General features: G+C 48.9%; 1 protein-coding gene and 1 long non-coding RNA gene across 3 annotated transcripts in view; one reads left to right on the plus strand and one right to left on the minus strand.

Moving 5' to 3' along the window:
• Positions 1–19,051, minus strand: part of LOC138652041 (uncharacterized) — a 566,979-nt gene that overhangs the window by 86,404 nt on the left and 461,524 nt on the right. The gene's annotated exons all lie outside the window — the stretch shown is intronic.
• On the plus strand, positions 525–18,601 carry BCO2 (beta-carotene oxygenase 2). Of its 2 annotated transcripts, none has more exons than XM_069741452.1 (12): positions 525–627; positions 4,352–4,544; positions 5,776–5,984; positions 6,568–6,683; positions 7,161–7,263; positions 11,335–11,463; positions 11,841–12,001; positions 13,536–13,703; positions 14,213–14,344; positions 14,623–14,802; positions 17,376–17,486; positions 18,144–18,601. In XM_069741452.1, exons 1-12 carry the CDS (start codon positions 585–587, stop codon positions 18,261–18,263), a joined length of 1,665 nt encoding a protein of 554 aa, XP_069597553.1. In that variant the 5' UTR covers positions 525–584; the 3' UTR covers positions 18,264–18,601. The 2 variants fall into 2 exon arrangements, with proteins under 2 accessions (XP_069597553.1, XP_069597554.1); XM_069741453.1 differs by having other exon boundaries at positions 532–627; positions 5,760–5,984.

Genomic DNA, 19,051 nt, shown 5'->3' on the forward strand with positions numbered 1-19,051 from the left:
GCAGTGATAACGCTGCCACACAGAGCCGCAGTGATAACGCCGCACACAGAGCCGCAGTGATAACGCAGCACACAGAGCCGCAGTGATAACGCCGCACACAGAGCCGCAGCGATAACGCAGCACACAGAGCCGCAGTGATAACGCTGCCACACAGAGCCGCAGTGATAACGCAGCACACAGGGCCGCAGTGATAACGCAGCACACAGGGCCGCAGTGATAACGCAGCACACAGAGCCGCAGTGATAACGCCGCACACAGAGCCGCAGTGATAACGCCGCACACAGAGCCGCAGTGATAACGCCGCACACAGAGCCGCAGTGATAACGCAGCACACAGAGCCGCAGTGATAACGCAGCACACAGAGCCGCAGTGATAACGCCGCAATCATCCTCCTCCTCCTGCCGGCGCGCTCTACTTCTCAGCTTCTCCTCTAGTCCTGCTCCCTGTGACTGTGAGGGGCGTGTCCGGCAAAAAGCGCTCCCATTTCATTCGCCAATCAGGAGGCAAGGTTGATTAACAGAGGCAGGAGCCAATGAGAAGAGCGCTTTGTTTGCTTTTCTTCGAGATTCTGTCGCAGCTGAGCTATGCGGGTGTTGTGCAGTAATGATCGGGCGCTGCGGGCGACAGGTAATTGTGCTCTCACTAATGCAGCCAGGACATTCCTCCTGCTTCATACAGCCGACTGCTCTGCTCAGACGCTCGCCCTCCGGGGTCATAAACAATCCCTTGAAGTGCTCTCTATAGTGCGGAAGGTGGAAGTGCAGCCCTGAGTGTGGTCTGTATCACCAAGTCCCGGCAGGTGCAGCTCCTGTCATTGCTGCAGGTTCTTGCCCTCAGTTCTGGGCACATTGTCCTGGATAAGTCGCATTGTACCCAGGTAGCGGAATTATACTGACCATTGTGCACACAGCGCGTTATTTACTAGCAGGTTTATGTCACTGTGCCCCTCGTCACTCCCCTTACTTACCGGTCGGTGTCGCTGTATCGGGGGCTCATTTTCCGGTCGGTGTCGCTGTATCGGGGGCTCATTTTCCGGTCGGTGTCGCTGTATCGGGGGCTCATTTTCCGCTACTTGTCGCTGTATCGGGGGCTCATTTTCCGGTCGGTGTCGCTGTATCGGGGGCTCATTTTCCGGTCGGTGTCGCTGTATCGGGGGCTCATTTTCCGCTACTTGTCGCTGTATCGGGGGCTCATTTTCCGCTAGTTGTCGCTGTATCGGGGGCTCATTTTCCGGTCGGTGTCGCTGTATCGGGGGCTCATTTTCCGCTAGTTGTCGCTGTATCGGGGGCTCATTTTCCGCTACTTGTCGCTGTATCAGGGGCTCATTTTCCGGTCGCTGTTTCCGGTCGGGGTCGGTGTCGCTGTATCGGGGGCTCATTTTCCGCTAGTTGTCACTGTATCGGGGGCTCATTTTCCGGTCGGTGTCGCTGTATCGTGGGCTCATTTTCTAGTCGGTGTCGCTGTATCGGGGGCTCATTTTCCGGTTGGTGTCGCTGTATCGGGGGCTCATTTTCCGGTCGGTGTCGCTGTATCGGGGGCTCATTTTCCGGTCAGTGTCGCTGTTTCCGGTCGGTGTCGCTGTATCGGGGGCTCATTTTCTAGTCGGTGTCGCTGTATCGGGGGCTCATCTTCCGCTAGTTGTTGCTGTATCGGGGGCTCATTTTCCGGTTGGTGTCGCTGTATCGGGGGCTCATTTTCCGGTTGGTGTCGCTGTATCGGGGGCTCATTTTCGAGTCGGTGTCGCTGTATCGGGGGCTCATTTTCCGGTCGGTGTCGCTGTATCGGGGGCTCATTTTCCGGTTGGTGTCGCTGTATCGGGGGCTCATTTTCCGGTCGGTGTCGCTGTATCGGGGGCTCATCTTCTGCTAGTTGTCGCTGTATCGGGGGCTCATTTTCCGGTCGGTGTCGCTGTATCGGGGGCTCATTTTTTAGTCGGTGTCGCTGTATCGGGGGCTCATTTTCTAGTCGGTGTCGCTGTATCGGGGGCTCATTTTCCGGTTGGTGTCGCTGTATCGGGGGCTCATTTTCCGGTCGGTGTCGCTGTATCGGGGGCTCATTTTCCGGTCGGTGTCGCTGTATCGGGGGCTCATTTTCCGGTCAGTGTCGCTGTTTCCGGTCGATGTCGCTGTATCGGGGGCTCATCTTCTGCTAGTTGTCGCTGTATCGGGGGCTCATTTTCCGGTCGGTGTCGCTGTATCGGGGGCTCATTTTCTAGTCGGTGTCGCTGTATCGGGGGCTCATTTTCCGGTCGGTGTCGCTGTATCGGGGGCTCATTTTCCGGTCGGTGTCGCTGTTTCCGGTTGGTGTCGCTGTATCGGGGGCTCATTTTCTAGTCGGTGTCGCTGTATCGGGGGCTCATTTTCTAGTTGGTGTCGCTGTATCGGGGGCTCATTTTCCGGTCGGTGTCGCTGTATCGGGGGCTCATTTTCCAGTCGGTGTCGCTGTATCGGGGGCTCATTTTCCGGTCGGTGTCGCTGTATCGGGGGCTCATTTTCCGGTCGGTGTCGCTGTTTCCGGTCGGTGTCGCTGTATCGGGGGCTCATTTTCCGGTCGGTGTCGCTGTTTCCGGTCGGTGTCGCTGTATCGGGGGCTCATTTTCTAGTCGGTGTTGCTGTATCGGGGGCTCATTTTCCGGTCGGTGTCGCTGTTTCCAGTCGGTGTCGCTGTATCGGGGGCTCATTTTCTAGTCGGTGTCGCTGTATCGGGGGCTCATTTTCCAGTCGGTGTCGCTGTATCGGGGGCTCATTTTCCGGTCTGTGTCGCTGTATCGGGGGCTCATTTTCCGGTTGGTGTCGCTGTATCGGGGGCTCATTTTCCAGTCGGTGTCGCTGTATCGGGGGCTCATTTTCCAGTCGGTGTCGCTGTATCGGGGGCTCATTTTCCGGTCTGTGTCGCTGTATCGGGGGCTCATTTTCCGGTTGGTGTCGCTGTATCGGGGGCTCATTTTCTAGTCGGTGTCGCTGTATCGGGGGCTCATTTTCCGGTCGGTGTCGCTGTATCGGGGGCTCATTTTCCGGTCGGTGTCGCTGTTTCCGGTTGGTGTCGCTGTATCGGGGGCTCATTTTCTAGTCGGTGTCGCTGTATCGGGGGCTCATTTTCTAGTTGGTGTCGCTGTATCGGGGGCTCATTTTCCGGTCGGTGTCGCTGTATCGGGGGCTCATTTTCCAGTCGGTGTCGCTGTATCGGGGGCTCATTTTCCGGTCGGTGTCGCTGTATCGGGGGCTCATTTTCCGGTCGGTGTCGCTGTTTCCGGTCGGTGTCGCTGTATCGGGGGCTCATTTTCCGGTCGGTGTCGCTGTTTCCGGTCGGTGTCGCTGTATCGGGGGCTCATTTTCTAGTCGGTGTTGCTGTATCGGGGGCTCATTTTCCGGTCGGTGTCGCTGTTTCCAGTCGGTGTCGCTGTATCGGGGGCTCATTTTCTAGTCGGTGTCGCTGTATCGGGGGCTCATTTTCCAGTCGGTGTCGCTGTATCGGGGGCTCATTTTCCGGTCTGTGTCGCTGTATCGGGGGCTCATTTTCCGGTTGGTGTCGCTGTATCGGGGGCTCATTTTCCAGTCGGTGTCGCTGTATCGGGGGCTCATTTTCCAGTCGGTGTCGCTGTATCGGGGGCTCATTTTCCAGTCGGTGTCGCTGTATCGGGGGCTCATTTTCCGGTCTGTGTCGCTGTATCGGGGGCTCATTTTCCAGTTGGTGTCGCTGTATCGGGGGCTCATTTTCTAGTCGGTGTCGCTGTATCGGGGGCTCATTTTCCGGTCGGTGTCGCTGTATCGGGGGCTCATTTTCCGGTCGGTGTCGCTGTTTCCGGTTGGTGTCGCTGTATCGGGGGCTCATTTTCTAGTCGGTGTCGCTGTATCGGGGGCTCATTTTCTAGTTGGTGTCGCTGTATCGGGGGCTCATTTTCCGGTCGGTGTCGCTGTATCGGGGGCTCATTTTCCAGTCGGTGTCGCTGTATCGGGGGCTCATTTTCCGGTCGGTGTCGCTGTATCGAGGGCTCATTTTCCGGTCGGTGTCGCTGTATCGGGGGCTAATTTTCCGGTCGGTGTCGCTGCAATGAACATGGAGGAATTACATTTTTAATTTTTTTTTCCGCCATTTTTCGACACTTGAAATTGTTTTTTTGTTCCTGCACAAAGTTATTCAGAAATGGAACTACAATTCGTCCAGCAAAAAAAAAAAAAGCCAAGCCCTCGAATGGTTATGGATGGAAAATTCTAGCAAAAAAAAACAAACAGTTCTTCAAAAAAGGGGAGGCTAAAACAAGGAAACAAAAAGAAAACCGCCCAGTCGGGGAGGGGTTAAAGTTAGGGGTAAGTTTCATAATGTAACAATAAATCGTTCTCTATTGTTACAGTTCTATACAAGTTCTACCCAAGTTGGAGGAGCGTCTCCTCTCAGGCCAAGGTGGAATATATCGCTCCATTATTCCAAACTGTGCAGGAAACCCCGCAGCCCGTGCCGACCAAAGTCTCGGGGACCATCCCGGCGTGGCTCAGAGGAAGTCTTCTGCGGAATGGCCCCGGCCGGTTCGAGTTTGGCCCTGACAAGTAAGAACGTTTTTGGCTACTTTTGTATCAGCATTTCCACAATGAGCGTTCTAATTGTTCCACTCGCTCTTTCCTGAGGCAGCATCAGCTCGATCTCTCACTCACGCTTTCTTCCAATAAGGTGCACCCTTGGTGTGGCCGAGCAGTTCAAATTATCTGCCCCCGGCTGGTAAATGTGAAGTCGCACTGAATTGTTCTGCCACATCAAGAGTGCATCCGGCGCGTGTGCTTGGTTTGAACAGTCAGTTTGTGCTGACAAACTCCTTTTAACATATCTATTGGTCCAAAACAATAAACATAGCGTAAATTGGAGAGTATAATCCTTTTACAGTGAGCCACTTCTCCTCCTCTGAATAACAGCTAAAATACATATGATCAAACAAGATGGCCTGCTAGCTCACTGAAGGATTGCTTTGCAGACGTCTATGGAGAGGGAAGAGCATAGTAAAGAAAAAAAAAAAAAAAGGCAGTTCAGGTGTTTTACCTGATACTAGTCCTGGATTCGCAGCTACACTGCTCAGTACTGAATGCACTTCATGCAGCTTTTCTCTTAAAAGTGTAGCTGTGAATCCTATACTGGTTTGAGATAATGTCCTCCATGCTGCTGCTTAATAGTAAGAGTTTATCTCGACCCAGTGCAGGGTTCACATTTACGCTGCTCAGTATTGATGTGTAACGTTTTTAATACTTCAGCTTTTTATTAAGAGTTTGTCGACTCTGTGCTGGATTCACATCTACACTAATCAATACTGCTGTACAATGTGTTTCATTATACTTTTTTCTAATAAGTGTTTTACTTCACCACCCCATACTGGATTCACAGCTACTCTGCTCAGTAATTATGTATAATGTCTTTCATACTGCAGCTTTTTTTTTTTTTTTGTAAGAGTTTACCTGAACTCTGTACTGGATTCACAGCTGCACTACTCAGTGCTGCTGTATAATGTCCTCCATGCTTCTTTTGAGCAGATAGACAGGAGAGCAGGAGTCCCTTGTGTCTGTGTGTGCTGTGTATGGGAGACATCATAGCAGGGAGTCTCCACCCACTAGCACAGAGACCATTGAAAATTATAGATAGACCCTGCAAAGGGGACAAATGCAGGATACAAGTCATATTCTGGTCAGAAAGTGTTATTCTTCATGTACAACTTAGTCTGAACAGTCACCTGAAACGACGACTCCTTTAACCATTCATTGCACCTCCCTTCACTGCAGGCGCCGTGTGTTTCAGGTACAACCACTGGTTTGACGGCATGGCTCTGATGCACAACTTTAAGATTGAGAATGGATCGGTCACCTACATGAGCAAGTTCCTACAAAGCGACTCGTACACGAAGAATAAGAGCGCCAATCGCATCGTCCTCTCCGAGTTTGGCACTTTAGCCGCACCCGACCCCTGCAAGTCCCTGTACGATCGGTTTATGTCTAAGTTCAAGGTCGGTAAGTTCATTACGTCTCTCCGCTTAGGACCAGACGGAGGACACAATATATCGCCGGGAGCAGGATAAGCTTGGAAGCGGCAGCCGTGCTGGCAACAACGATGACCGAGATCCAAGCCAATGATTTACAGCGAAATGATGGAGTTACTGTTAGAAACAACATTTTACGGAATGTTGGGGATTAATCCCTTTCTCAAGATCACCTGCAATTATAGTGATACATTAAAGTCACCAGCGGTTCCATTCTTCCATTGAAGGTGGGAAAGTGCGGCATTTAGTGACGGCGATCACCGACATGAAACCCAGCAAGGGGGTCTTTAAACCCGACCCCCAGCTTCAGTTACAGGGGCCTGACCTTTGGCTTGCGGAATCACTCGGTTTGGGGAAGAATGGGTTAAATAATGGGGTCTGTGGCGCTGGAGTCCTGGGTTGCGCTGCCCCGTTTTCGGTATCGCCGGGGGTCCCAGTGCTCAGTAAGTTTAGGATAAGGGATGAGTCACTATTTTAGGAATCCACGTTTCATGCACCCTGTACTTTGCTTCCCTCCAGCTATATTCCCATTCGTCCTTTTATCTCTTCCTCAGCCTCAACCGATAACTGCAGTGTGAACTACGTCCTGTACAAAGGCGACTTCTACGTCAGCACTGAAACCAATTACATGAGGAAGGTGGATCCCGAGACCTTGGACACCCGGGAGAAGGTGATGAGCGCTGACAGTAAACCCTTATACCTTTAAAAAGTACCCATCCTTGTTATTCTGCCATATCACGTTGCATTTTTTTGCAGCATTTTTTATTTTTTTTTATTTAAATTAAAAGCTGCTTTTTACAGTACCAGCAAAAGCCGTGAGATTTCAAAGCGTCTCATAAGTACCAAGTATCATGTACTATCTCCGTGATGGGAAGACGTGTCCTCACTGAAGACAGAATGAAAGATCAGTCAGAGGAAGAAACGCGCAGCCCTGTGGTGGAGTTAAGGTCGGCGATTCAGGTTACTGCAATGTGTCGGATTGGCCTTCCGTAGCCAAACACCGTCCTGCTGCCCCCTGCAGTGCCTTCCCCCCCGCACCCCAGTATTTGCCATTACATGCAGTACCACCATGACACCAGTAGGTGGCGACCAAGGACAGATAAGTTGCCATTTAACCCCTTCTCTCTGTGATTATTGCTGTGCACAGGTCAACTGGAGCAAGTTCATTGCAGTGAATGGCGCCACAGCGCACCCCCACTATGACCCGGATGGTACCGCGTACAACATGGGGAACTCGTATGGAAAAGAGGGTGAGTGCTCCAGATCGTCATATGATGCCATGCATACAGTATATATGTTTATTTACTGTGTATGTGCACACATATACGTAATGTATTACACACATGTATATACATTATGTGTGTGTATAATTATATACCCACCAAGGACAACATCTGCAGAGAGTTTGAATGTTCTCTCCGTGTTTGCGTGGGTTTCCTCCGGGCACTCCGGTTTCCTCCCACATTCTAAAGACATACTGATAGGGAATCTAGATTGTGAGCCCCAACGGGGACAGCGATGATAATGTGTGCAACCTGTAAAGCGCTGCGGAATATGTTAGCACTATATAAAAATAAAGACTATTATTATTATATATACACACAGACAATTATTGTGTTTTGTTATACACTGTTTTTTTTTCCCTTTGTGTGAATTGGAACAACACAAAAAAAAGAGGGGGAAAAAAAGGCAAATTGGACATAATTTCACACAAAACCCCCAAAATGGGCCGGGCAAAATTGCAGGGAACCAACTTTGTTTCCAGCATGTGATGCTCGTTCACATTCACCTGTGGCAAGTAACAGGTGTGGGCAATATGGAAATCACACCTGAAACCAGATAAAAAGGGGAGTAGTTGACTCAGTCTTTGCATTGTGTGTCTGTGTGAGCCTTACGAAGCATGGAGAACAGAAAGAGAAGAAAGGGATGGGAGAACTGCAATACCCAGATAGATTAGCGAAACTAGGATTATTTAGTCTAGAAAAAAGACAACTGAGGGGCGATCTAATAACCATGTATAAGTATATAAGGGGACAATACAAATATCTCGCTGAGGATCTGTTTATACCAAGGAAGGTGACGGGCACAAGGGGGCATTCTTTGCGTCTGGAGGAGAGAAGGTTTTTCCACCAACATAGAAGAGGATTCTTTACTGTTAGGGCAGTGAGAATCTGGAATTGCTTGCCTGAGGAGGTGGTGATGGCGAACTCAGTCGAGGGGTTCAAGAGAGGCCTGGATGTCTTCCGGGAGCAGAACAATATTGTATCATACAATTATTAGGTTCTGTAGAAGGACGTAGATCTGGGGATTTATTATGATGGAATATAGGCTGAACTGGATGGACAAATGTCTTTTTTCGGCCTTAGTATGTTACTGTTACTAAGACAACTGTCTGAGGACTTTAGATCCAAAATTGTTGAAAAATATAAAATTTCTCATAGTTACAAGTCCATCTCCAGAGGTCTTGATGTTCCTTTATCCACGGTGAACAACATAATCAAGAAGTTTACAACCCATGGCAATGTAGCTAATCTCACTAGACGTGAACGACAGAGAAGAATTGATGAAATGTTGCAACACGGGATAGTCTGGATGGTGGATAAGCAGCCCAATCAAGTTCCGAAGACATTTAAGCTGTCCTGCAGGCTCAGGTAGTTTTCGTTGACACTGATGCTATCTGATGACATTCGAATGAAATGAAACGCAATGGAATGAGACCTCGGAGGACGCCACTGCTGATACAGAGACATAAAAAAGCTTCACTGCAGCTTGCCAATATGTATGTGATCCAAAATCCTTCTGGGAAAGCATCTTTTGGACAGACGAGACCAAGATACAGCTTTTTGGTAAAGCACATCCTTCTACTGCTCACTGAAAACGGAATGAGGCCTACAAAGAAAAGAACACCGTACCTACAGTCAGATATGGTGGAGGTCAAAGATGTTTTGGAATTGTTTTGCTGTCTCTGGCACTGGGTTCATTGACTGTGTGCAAGGCATCACAAAATCTGAAGATTATCAAATGATTTTGGGCCACAATGTAGTGCGCAGTGTCAGAAAGCTGGATTTGTGTCCTAGGTCATGGGTCTTCCAGCAGGACAATGAACACAAACATACTTCAAGAAGCCCCAAATAACTGGATAGCAACAAAGCGTTTGAGAGTTCTGAAGAGGCAGCAATGAGTCCGGATCTAAATCCCATTGATCACTTGTGGAGGGATCTTAAATTTGCTGTTGGAAGAAGGCGAAATATGAGAGACCTGGAGCAGTTTGCAAAAAAAAAAAAGCGGTTCAAAATTCCAGCTGAGAGGAGTAAGAAGCTTGTGGAGGGTTATAGGAAACGATTGATTGCAGTTATTTATTCCAAAGGGTGCAACCAAATATTAAGCCGAGGGTGCCAATAATTTTGTCCTGCCCATTTTAGGGGTTTTGTGTGAAATTTTGTTCAATTTGCCTTTTTTTTCCCCTCTGTTTTTTTTTTCTGTTGTTCCAATAAACAGGAAATAAACGTGTAATGCAATAATTTTTTCTGGGACAATTTCAAGGGTCCATCACACTTTCAACCATGACACATAATATAACACTGTGTATACATGCAGTATGAAAATGTGTGTGTATATGCTTCTAAATATCTATCTATTATTCGCACTCATCCTGATGTGCTAATCCAGTCCCCGCGCTGTATTGCTGGAGTCAGGACTCACAGATTCTTCTCATAAAATTATAATATCGTCAAAAAGTTAATTTATTTCAGTTCTTCAATACAAAAAGTGAAACTCTTATATTAGTCATTACAAGAAGTGTGATCTATTTCAAGTGTTTATTTCTGTTAATGTTGATGATTATGGCTTACAGCCAATGAAAACCCAGAAGTCATTATCTCAGTAAATTAGAATAATTCACAAAAAACACCTGTAAAGGCTTCCTAAGCGTCTACAATGGTCCCTTAGTCTGTCTCAGTAGGCTCCACAATCATGGGGAAGACTGCTGACCTGACAGATGTCCAGAAGGCAGTCATTGACACACTCCACAAGGAGGGGAAGCCACAAAATGTCATTGATAAAGAAGCCGGCTGTTCAGAGTGCTGTATCCAAGCATATTAATGGAAAGTTGAATGGAAGGAAAAAGTGCGGTAGAAAAAGGTGCACAAGCAACCGGCATAACCGCAGCCGTGGAAGGATTGTTAAGAAAAGGCCATTCAAAAATTTTAGGGAAATTCATAAGGAGTGGACTTCTGCTGGAGTCATTGCTCCAAGAGCCTCCACACACAGACGTGTCCAGGACATGGACTACAAGTGTCACATTCCTTGTGTCAGCCACTCATGACCAATAGACAACGCCAGAAGCGTCTTACCTGGGCCAAGGAGAAGAAGAACTGGACTGTTGTCAGTGGTCCAAGGTGTTTTCAGATGAAAGTATATTTTGCATTTCATTTGGAAATCAAGGTCCCAGAGTTTGGAGGAAGAGTGGAGAGGCCACAATCCAAGCTGATTGAGGTCTAGTGTGAAGTTTCCACAATCCATGATGGTTTGGGGGCCATGTCATCTGCTGGTGTAGGTCCACTGTGTTTTATCAAGACCAAAGTCAGCGCAGCCGTCTACCAGGAGATTTTAGAGCTCTTCATTCTTCCCTCTGCCGACAAGCTTTTTGGAGATGGAAATGTCATTCTCCAGCAGGACTTGGCACCTGTCCACACGGCCAAAAGTACCAATACCTGGTTTACAAACAACAGTATCACTGTGCTTGATTGGCAGCAAACTCGCCTGACCTTAACCCCATAGAGAATCTATGGAATATTGTCGAGAGGAAGATGAGACACCAGACCCAACAATGCAGACGAGCTGAAGGCTGCTATCAAAGTAACCTGGGCTTCCATAACCCCTCAGCAGCGCCACAATACGATCGCCTGGTCGTGTGACTTGGCCCCTGTTGTGAGGACGGTCATGCAGCGGACCTTTCATGATGATGGCTGCAGTCTGCTGCCCACCCTGGTGGGGAGAATGGATAGTCCTGCTGTTACTGTGAATCTTAAATGGGTTCCGCTTTTTATATTGAGGATTATTAGAGGAGGGGTCTAGCTATTGGCCTCCTGCTGGATTTTTTTTTTTCTCCTTTTTTGAAGGGGCATTGGTGCTACAAAATGTATCTCATTGTACCCGAATCTGGGAGAACATCCAGTCTCCGTACAGATGATGCTATAGGCAGGATATGCCGGCAGCGCTGCACGGCCGCAGTGTAGGGGAGTTGTCGTCCTGAGCACATGGTGTAATCTGACTCCTTCTGTGCTGCAATGAAATCTGCATGATTTTTTTTATTTTTACAGGAACACTTTACAACATTATTCGGGTTCCTCCTCAGAAGTCGAGCGCAGCTGAGACACTAGAAGGGGCGCAGATTGTTTGCTCCATCAAACCGGAGGAGAAAATGAAACCTGCGTACTACCACAGCTTCGGTAAGAAAACCCCAATCATCCTCACGGATGGTACTGCAATGTGGAATCTGAAGTTTCATTCTGTTTATTACCCAGAGAAGAGTCCTGGGATTTCCAACCGTTGCGCAGCTTCTATTCTGCTCTGATTGTGAGTCTGCTGTACGGTGTCAGGCATCCTTATAAGAGTGTGATCTCAGGACATAAAGGCCGTTGTCAGCCCCGGACTTGTGGCCACTATAGATATGCTAACATGTGCCAGCTTTCCTGCGCACATTCTCACAACCGCTCGGACCTTGTTCTTCTCGGACCTTGTTCTTCTCGGACCTTGTTCTTCTCGGACCTTGCGCAGTGTCACTGCCATATAACAGATATTTATCCTATATTTCTCTCTTCCCCAGGTATGAGTGAGAATTACGTGGTGTTTGTGGAGCAGCCTCTGAGACTGAACGTAATGAAGATACTGATGGGCCAGATACTAGGGAAGGCCATGTCGCAAAGCATGAGCTGGGAGCCGCAGCTAAACACTGTGTTCCACGTCATCAGTAAACACAACGGAGAGGTGCGGAGAAATCACCACCCGTAGGGGCTTGACATGTATCAGTGCTAACACTAATGAAGTCCATGCAGGGGATATTGGATGACTCTTTTTGGCCAGAAGATCTCACACCTTTCTGCAGGGATCCCGGACCATAAGTGGTTCTGTGCTGGGGAATCCGCCTGCAGGAGTTTACCTCCCAAAGCGACAGCACGGGAGGAGGAAAGCGTCACTGAAATCCATGGTCTGTACATCATCCGTGTAATGCACATTCGTGCTGCTCCCTCCACAGATAAGGCCCTGTAAACATTACGTGTGTTTCCCACAATGGCCTCCGCTATACACATATGTCCGTGGGTGACTCCAGTATTTTTTTTTTAAATTTACATTGCTGTAGGTTTCTGGGGGTGAACGGTGAGTTGGTTACCACACATTACTCTTCTTAGAAGGGTTGATGGGGTCTCCGGGACAGCGGAATGTTTCTTTGCTCATTGCCCTCAGTCCAGAGCCAGACGTCCTATCCCTGGCAGACGGCACCTTCTCCCCATCATGGATCTGGTTTCACATGGGTCACTTGTCCTCCAAACAGTTGCAGCCCCGGAACAGAACATGGGTAATTCGAGATCGTCTAGTCCCTGCCTGGGGAAGCTCCAGTGACGTCCATGTGGATATACGGGTGTATAGGTCACTGGATGTGGCAGCAGTGATGGTTGCAGAGGAGAGCAGAAAGCATCTATGGTGGGAGGTGGATGTGGACATCGGATCACCACTAGGGAGTGATCGTGCTGGGATAAGATGTTATCTGAGCATGCTTGGGTGCTAACCGGGTGACTTCGCTGTGCTCGAATAATATGTTCGAGTCCCCGTGCCTAGCAAACTGGCAGTTTCTGTATGTTGCGGCTGTTGAATAGCCACAAGACGTGCAGCCACGGGGACTTGAAGATGGTATTTGAGTATGCCAAAGACCCTCGGTTAGCACCTGATCATGCTTGGATAATGCCCCGTCCAAGGGTCTATATAAGAGATGCGACTCTACCAAGTATAGAATTTACGCCCTACACATAGGATAAGGGATCATTTGCAGATCGCTGAGGCTCCTTTCATTCCCAAAAATATATCTCTACAGACCCAGTGCACCTCTGCTCCATGTCTTCTCTGTGGGACCTGGTGAGCACCACTCTCCGATCTCTGACTGCATCGGAGGATACACATGCTCAACCTTCACTCTTGGGGTCTAGACTTTCCAAACAATCAGTAATTAGTCCCCTATCTACAATAGTCTACATTGGGTACAACTCCTCCCATCCTCAGGAGCATACATCTGACTCCCGATAGACTTCCGAACTGACCTGTAACCTACACAATGAGCAGTAAATTTATTTTTAGCAGAACTTTGCCATTTTACGTATTTAGCAAGACGAGCCCACCCTTTAGATGATGATATTTGACAGCACCACGTCCATGAGGTTCAGCTCCATAATGTCGTCCTGGGAAGGTCTATCGTTCCATCGTTGATGGTTTTGTCGCCGGTCATTGATCACTTTCTTTGTATCTTCAGAAACATTCAGCCACTTTCCACACCAAAGCCTTTGCGACATTTCATCAAATCAACGCCTACGAGGACCAGGGCTGCATTGTTCTTGACCTCTGCTGCCAGGATGACGGCGCAGCCATTGCCACCTACCAGCTGGAAAATCTGCGCAAGTCTGGGGACGATCTGAATAAGGTAAAGATGGAACAGAGAGGCGCCCGAGGTGGTGCGGTCTGACCATACGGGACATTGCGGAGAAGAAGCAGCCGACATTATTTTATATTGGAGTGATATCCCTCGGGCCGAGATAAATCCCTCTCACTGCGGCGAAATGTACAGAAAAATACCATCCAGATCAGGAGTCGGTAACCTGCAGCTGCTGTGAAACTACAACTCCCAGCCTGGAGAGCCGACATGCTGGGAGTTGTAGTTGTACACCAGCTGTGGTATCGCAGATTGCTGACTCCTCATCTAGTGAATATCAAGAGGGAAACTTATCTCACGCAATTCATCAGGGACCGGAATTAACGATGTCCATTAATATGAGGGCACCGATTGTCCTCAAGGACAGGTGACTAATGGATGAGACGTTATTCCCCCTGCCCCCTGGAAGGGATGAGATCCTGCGGAGGCCGGTGTTGTTTTTGCGGCCATTGTTACATTCTATGTAGGAGAATCTTTATAGATTTTTTTTTTCTTTGCAGATTTTAAGACAGATATCGAAGCCGTACCCGCGTCGGTTCGTCCTCCCTCTGGACGACCGCGTCAAAGACGATTTGGCCATCAGGCCCTTAAACTACTCATCTGCTATAGCCGCGAAGAAAAGCGAGGGGAAGGTGGGTGAGTCATCGGGTATGTTGCTCCAATCGCCGGACGCACCTTTTTGTCTTGGCGCGTGATGGCGCAGCGGTCACTGCAGGACACAAAACTACAAATTGCAGCAATGGTTTCTGCAAGTCTGCATTGTTTTTTGCCATTGATGTTCCCTTTAGGGATGAATTTTAACAGTAGCAGTGGATGAGATCTGCCGGAAATTAAATCTATAGTTTTCTTTGGTGCAAGGCAATCCACAGCTATTGACACAGATTTTATTTATTTTTATTTTTTTTCACAGATATGGTGCACCCACGAGAATCTCCATGACCACACGCTGGACTCGTGTGGAATCGAATTCCCACAGATAAATTACGCTAAATACAACACAAAGAAATACAGATTCTTCTATGGCTGCGGCTTCCAGCACCTCGTGGGGGATTCCTTACTTAAAATGGATGTTGAGACGAAGAAAGCCAAGGTGACGATGAGTTGGATGTGGCTCCTGCACGGCTGCCCTCTCCTGGGTTTGATGACAGAAGCTTTTCGGTGCATGCTCCCATCTGACATTATTGTATGCCACTGGGACTTGCGTGTATTCTGAGAATGGGCCAGACATGCGCTGTCAGGATTGGGGACGCGGTGCACATCCGCGGCTCTTCAATAATCTGAGAGCTTCCGTAGAGGTGGATGGAGAAAGCCGCGGATGTGCAGACACAGCTCCATTCCTGGTAACAAGTATCTGCTTCGGTTCTCAAGATAGATGTGGTCTTTGCATCTAGGGTGTATCCTGTCTATATGCCAGCATGGCTCGGATGCAACAGAGTTGTATTGGGTGGCTCATTCCTGAACCGGGCATATTCCGCATATGTGACCCGTGTTACCTTAATAGACCTTTATCACCTGCCCTGGGCAAAGGAGCACTCCGTTGGGACTGCCACCGAACGCTAGAATAGTGGTTCTGATTTGCCCCATGTTTCTCCTTGGTAGAGCAGCGGTTGTGCAATCCTGGTGCAGCTTCATACAGGGGCAATATGGCTGATGTACGATGCCAAGCACTGTACTCAGACTTTGCATAGAGTGGCTCTGCACGTGCTTGACCACTGCTCTGTTCTAGTAATTGGGATAAAGTCTCAGTGATCAGACATTTATCAGTACAAACTGCATAATTATTAAATAGATTTCTTACACATCATGAGTCTGGGGTACTTACAGTGTGTCCCTCCTCCCTGCCGCAGCTCCTCGGCATCCCTCCTCCCTGACTTGGCTCCTCGGTGTCCCTCCTCTGTGCTGCAGCTCCTCGGCGTCCCTCCTCTGTGCCGCAGCTCCTCGGCGTTCCTCCTCCCTGACTTGGCTCCTCGGCGTCCCTCCTCTGTGCCGCAGCTCCTCAGCGTCCCTCCTCCCTGCCGCAGCTCCTCGGTGTCCCTCCTCCCTGACTTAGCTCCTCGGTGTCCCTCCTCTGTGCCGCAGCTCCTCGGTGTCACTCCTCTCTTCCGCAGCTCCTCGGCGTCCCTCCTCTGTGCCGCAGCTCCTCGGCGTCCCTCCTCCCTGACTTGGCTCCTCGGCGTCCCTCCTCTGTGCCGCAGCTCCTCGGCGTCCCTCCTCCCTGACTTGGCTGCTCGGCGTCCCTCCTCTGTGCCGCAGCTCCTCGGTGTCCCTCCTCCCTACCGCAGCTCCTCGGCGCCCCTCCTCTGTACCGCAGCTCCTTGGCGTCCCTCCTCCGTGCCGCAGCTCCTCGGCGTCCCTCCTCCGTGCCGCAGCTCCTCGGCGTCCCTCCTCCCTGCCACTGCTAAATCACTTCCCACCCAACCTAATTGGCATCTCCTCTTTGTCCCTACTTCCAGCTGTTACTTAATTGTGTGGCCCATTCAAAAAACTTAAACCATAACTAGGTTCCTCGCATCATGTTCTCATACACTTTATGCAGTTAAAGTGTATGTATCCTGAAAGATGAGAAAAAGAGGTTAGATTATACTCACCTGGGGCTCCGGTCCGATGGGGGTCGCGGTCTGGTCCGGGGCCTCCTATCTTCATAGGATGACGTTCTCTTCTTGTCTTCACGCTGCGGCTCCGTTGTACTTTGTCTGCCCTGTTGTGGGCAGAGTAAAGTACTGCAGTGCGCAGGTGCTGGGCCTCTCTGACCTTTCCCGGCGCCTGCGCACTGCAGTACTTTGCTCTGCCCTCAACAGGGAAGACAAAGTAAGCCGGAGCCGCAGCGTGAAGACAAGAGGAGGACGTCATCGTAAGAAGATGGGAGGCGCCGGACTGGACCGTGACGCCCATTGGACCCAGACCGGGACCGCCCCTGGGTGAGTATAATATAACCTCTTTTTCTCATCTTTCAGGATACATCGGGGGCTTTTCTACAGCATTACAGAGTGCTGTAGATAAGCCCCTGATGCCGGTGGACTTAGCTCACCTTTGATTTTGGGGGTGACAGGTTCCCTTTAATAGCCCTCTGTCTGTACTGCTACATACTTAGGCTGTTAACTGGTTCATGCAGCTTTACATGAACACCCGAGCCTCACACTATGGCCGGTCCGAATAACTATAGCATTTGTTACCATCCACCTCTCGTGTCTCCACTTTTCCTCATAGTTTGTAGCTTGCGAGCAGCAGGGCCCTCATTCCTCCTGGTATCTGTTTTGAACTGTATTTCTGTTATGCTGTAATGTCTGTTGTCTGTACAAGTCCCCTCTATAATTTGTAAAGCGCTGCGGAATATGTTGGCGCTATATAAATAATATTATTATTATTGTTTCCCTCCTAACCTGATTGACAGCTAATCAGCATCCTTCCTTTGTACCAAGGAATCTCCACTCACCTAGCCTGATTGTCAGCTCCTCAGTGTCCCACATTCCTGCTGAGACCTCACACTGCTCAGTACAAGCTGCAGCTATCAGTCAGGCCAGGTTAGGGCAGCCTGAATTCACTCCTACTCTTGAGTTCTCTCTCTAGCTGGATTCTTACATTGTTGTTACCATCTATTCACATATGACTGTCTATCACTTAATAATAAACCTTTTGACCTTTTTTATGTCCTGGATTTTGCAGGTGTGGAAGGAGGACGGGTATTATCCCTCCGAGCCGATATTTGTGCCTTGTCCAAATTCTGTTGAGGAGGACGATGGCGTTATTCTCTCCGCTGTTGTTACACCTCATCAGGTACGTGACCGGGATGTAGCGCCGCTTCTTCCCTGCCCCTGTGTCCCAACAGTATTTATATAAAGTGCTGCCATGGTGACGTCCCATCTCCAAAGTGTTACCGCTGCAGCCAATCACTGGCGTTAGAAGTAATGCAGAGGTAGATGGCACAAAGCTGCGGAGGTCAGTGATTGGCTTGTGTTAAAGATGAGGAGCCGCAACCCGGTCAATAAAGACTGGCAGCGGTGCAGCAGGTAAATCTGCTATATGTTGTAGTGCAGAGTTTTTGTGTTTTTTTTTTTTTTTTTTTATAGTCTCGTGTTATAAATGAAAAAAAAGGAGTTTTCTAATTTCAACAACTCAAACTGGTGTTTACTCCCCCTCCCCGGGTCCAGTGCTGAGACTCCACCACCGTCCCTTGCATCTTTATTGTCTGCAGCGCTGATGTCACATTTACAGCTCAGCGGATCGTGCTGTCCACTGAGCTCAGTGATTGGCTGCAGCGCTGTCAACATGACGTCAGCGCTGCAGTCAGTAACAGACACTGGGAGCAGCGTCGGAGGCTCAGTACTGGACCCGGGGAGGGAGTGTAAAGTACAGGTTTTTTTTTTGCCAGGGTTTTACAGAACAAAAAAAAAAATCCCTTTTTAAATTGTTCTTTCCGTTTTTTCTTTTTAGGATAGAAATATCTTCCTCCTAATTTTGGATGCCAAAGATTTTACCGAAATTGCCCGAGCGGAGGCGCCGGTACAGATCCCATACGGGTTTCATGGCATCTTTGTGCATCACAGGACCTAAAATATGGAAAAAAAAGAAACCTGGAAAGTGCCTGATCCTGTGTAATACTAACCACTGCCGCCATTAATACTGCGAACTGAGCTTATTTTATAATCTTCTATAATATATTTTCATAATCTTCTGAGTGTTAAAGGGGTTAATCACCCGCTAATCGTCTCGAAAAGGCACCATCTCCTGCGCGCGTTGCAGAGAAAGTCAACCGGCGCTGAGGATTTAAAATCCATTTTTGCAGCAGATTTTGCTCAGGATTTCGCTTTTTTGCAGCGATTTTTGTCGCTTTGTGCCCATGTTCCCTGCACCCATAGTGACTCAATAAAGGACAGCTCTGTGTAAGGCAATTTACTGTCTCTAAGCACAATATATAATATACAGAACCAGGGCAGCGGCGTACAGGAACGGGAACGGGTCGCTCTTCGGAGCGTGTGAATTAAAGAAATCCATCCCAGCCTTGCCCATATTTTGAAATACGTTGCATAAGTCGTTTTGGCAGCACCATATGTACTTTTTCGATTCCCATGCGCTGACGTCCTCTCCGTTGCATTCTGCCGCGCTGGCGCATCCTTTGGTGGTTGTGACTTTGGAAACTGAAATGATGAAGAACAAGTAGGTTTATGTAAGACATGATTATAGGGTGAGGATTCTCTGTTATTAGGGTGTGCAGGAAAAGTTGGTGTTTGTTTGGGGTAAATTCACGTCACTTTACTAAAATTGCTGCAAAACCCCTGCCTGTTGCCACAATTTTGGAAAAGTTGCTTCGAAAGATGGAACATGTGAGTACTGCATACAGT

This window comes from Ranitomeya imitator, chromosome 10, assembly GCF_032444005.1.
Source record: "Ranitomeya imitator isolate aRanImi1 chromosome 10, aRanImi1.pri, whole genome shotgun sequence".
NCBI lineage: Eukaryota > Metazoa > Chordata > Amphibia > Anura > Dendrobatidae > Ranitomeya > Ranitomeya imitator.

Bases quoted from the DNA above. Each gene is read 5' to 3' on its own strand.
- BCO2 (XM_069741452.1), top strand. From the start codon at position 585: ATGCGGGTGTTGTGCAGTAATGATCGGGCGCTGCGGGCGACAG. The intron at 628-4,351 runs GTAATTGTGCTC...CTATTGTTACAG, and splicing joins TCGGGCGCTGCGGGCGACAG to TTCTATACAAGTTCTACCCA. The intron at 4,545-5,775 runs GTAAGAACGTTT...CGTGTGTTTCAG, and splicing joins TTCGAGTTTGGCCCTGACAA to GTACAACCACTGGTTTGACG.